Source organism: Portunus trituberculatus, chromosome 47 (genome assembly GCF_017591435.1).
Source record: "Portunus trituberculatus isolate SZX2019 chromosome 47, ASM1759143v1, whole genome shotgun sequence".
NCBI lineage: Eukaryota > Metazoa > Arthropoda > Malacostraca > Decapoda > Portunidae > Portunus > Portunus trituberculatus.
Window position 1 is genome coordinate 5,727,487 of NC_059301.1, and position 2,213 is coordinate 5,729,699.

The 2,213-nt window shown below is 46.0% G+C and overlaps 1 protein-coding gene across 1 annotated transcript in view; it reads left to right on the plus strand.

The window, feature by feature from the left end:
• LOC123520791 (peroxidasin homolog) overlaps positions 1-2,213 on the plus strand; it is a 54,025-nt gene that overhangs the window by 33,444 nt on the left and 18,368 nt on the right. The window contains exons 7-8 of the mRNA XM_045283387.1: positions 1,600-1,804; positions 2,174-2,204. Of these exons, the coding sequence (XP_045139322.1) occupies positions 1,600-1,804; positions 2,174-2,204 (236 nt within the window). The remainder of the gene's footprint in view (positions 1-1,599; positions 1,805-2,173; positions 2,205-2,213) is intronic.

The window sequence follows — 2,213 nt, forward strand, 5'->3', positions numbered from 1 at the left end:
TAAGGCCTATAGCGCCTGTAGGCACACTTGAGTGTATTTGAAGCGCTGTTCAGCTTCCTCCCATTAGTGGTGCAGGCAATTTTATTTATAGTGGTAACCATATTAGGGCCCATATCACCGCCCAAGCTCATCTTGGGTGTAACCACCTAGAGCCTGGGTATCGTGGTGAGATTCGAACCTACACGTGGACGTCTGCCCGATCCCACGCTCACCACCTTATCCACTATGCCACCGCCTCTTTTTCATTTTTTTTACTAACAATCCAGATTTCGCAATCGTACAACATCACTGATCATTTGTAACTTTTCAAAATTCTCATGTTTGTCAGTATCCCTGGCCTACTTCCTTATCCCTTCGTAGTGTATTCCAGTCTTTCCTCACTTTCTGGGTTTTCTTTATTCTTCATTCTTTACTCTCATTTCAGTCACCACAGGAACATGATCGCATCTTACACCACAGTCTGCTCGCGGATATGTCTTCACCTGCTTCAAGATGTTCCTCAACATTTTATTAATTGCAGTATGATCTATTTGGTTCCTCACTCTATCTCCTAGACTCCTCCATGTGATTAAGTATCGTGAGTGATGTCTGAAAAACGTATCCATAATCACTTGTTTCCAGCTTTCGCACCACTCCACCCACTGTCTCCCCTCGCGTTTGTCTCGCCTAGATCAAAACTTCCCACCATGCGCGCATTTCCACTTCAACCCTTTCCCACCTTTACATTTAGGTCTCTTATTATTAGGGTCACTTTTCCTGGTTTACACCGACTATTGACACTATCCACCTGTTCATAGAAGAAGGCATCCACCTCGTCATCGCTATGATCTCCCGTTGGTGCATATACCTGAATTATATTCAATCTATTGGGCTTAGCATCGATTTTAGCCAAAATGATTCGCTCAGACACCTGCCAACTTCCAACCACAGCCTCTGCTACCTCTCTCCGCAGCAGCAACCTTAACCAGCCTCATGTCTCTCTCCTCCCGAATAGTACAATATCCAACCATCTGATGTTACCTGTCCAGATCCCGTCCATCTAACTTCGCTCACTCCTACCACATTCAGTTTCATCATCTCCACCCTTTCTTCAGATTATCCAGTTTTCCCACCTGAGACAAGGTGTTTACATCCCATGTAGCAATTCTGCTGCAACAATCCAACCTAGCAGTAGCCCGATTTGGACTCCCCAATACCTGCTTCTGCATGTTTGGGCAAGCCATTAACAGTCGTCTTATTACGGACGGGCAGCACCTGTCGACATGACCCCACCGTCCGGACACGGCAGCATTCCCACTGGAGGTGCCCCCGTTAACGCCGTTATGCACTTTTTCTCTTTGTGGCACTTGCATTGTTGTTCTTGGTTAGATACGTGGTAGGGTCACCATTCCCTTTCCACAGATTTGGCCCATGGTCTCTTATTGGGTATTCTAGATTGCCTGTATTTCTACAGGGTATTCCTCCATCACCCAGAAGACGCGCCTGGTAGGAGTTAACTCTCCCCTGTAAACGTAAAATCCTTAACAGATCTTTCTTACCATTTTCTCTCCGCTTTTAGTGTTGTTTTATTTTTCAACCAAACATCTGCTTCACTCACAGACCCACGAACCCGTAACGAGCTGGAGGCGTGCTGCCACCTTCACCCAGGACAGAAGAATCATTACTGCATGGAAATTGGCATTCCAAAGAACGATCCTTTCTACAGACTCTTCGGCTTCGACTGTATCGACTTCATCAGAGGCTTCCCTGGCGTGCCGCAGAACTGTGCTCTGGGTGAGTGTTGGTGCTGCTTGAGACAGACAATGTGAGGCTAGATGTGTTGTGTCTGTTGAAGAAAGAGATCAATCTAGAGTGCAGTCAGTCTTAAGCATTACCATTGTTGGTATTCCTTTTTTCTACTCTTATCATGACTTCACTTTTCGTTCTATTTTTTTTCTTTTCGGTCTCTCATGTTACATGCACACTCATTACATTATTCTTGCCAACACGATCGCCCTCACGAGGTGCCGCCACTAAGCTATCTATGTAGTAACCTTCTACGGAAACACGGATAGTACCCGGAAGTAGTACGTACCTAAAGTACCTAAGATGGTTGCTGGTTCTGGTCTGGGTTCACATTTGGACTACTTATTGGCTACATAAACTGCCAGCTACGCCCAGCCTTGGTAGGTAGCCAGGGAAGTAGAGACATGTGTCGCCTGTGGGTGCATTGC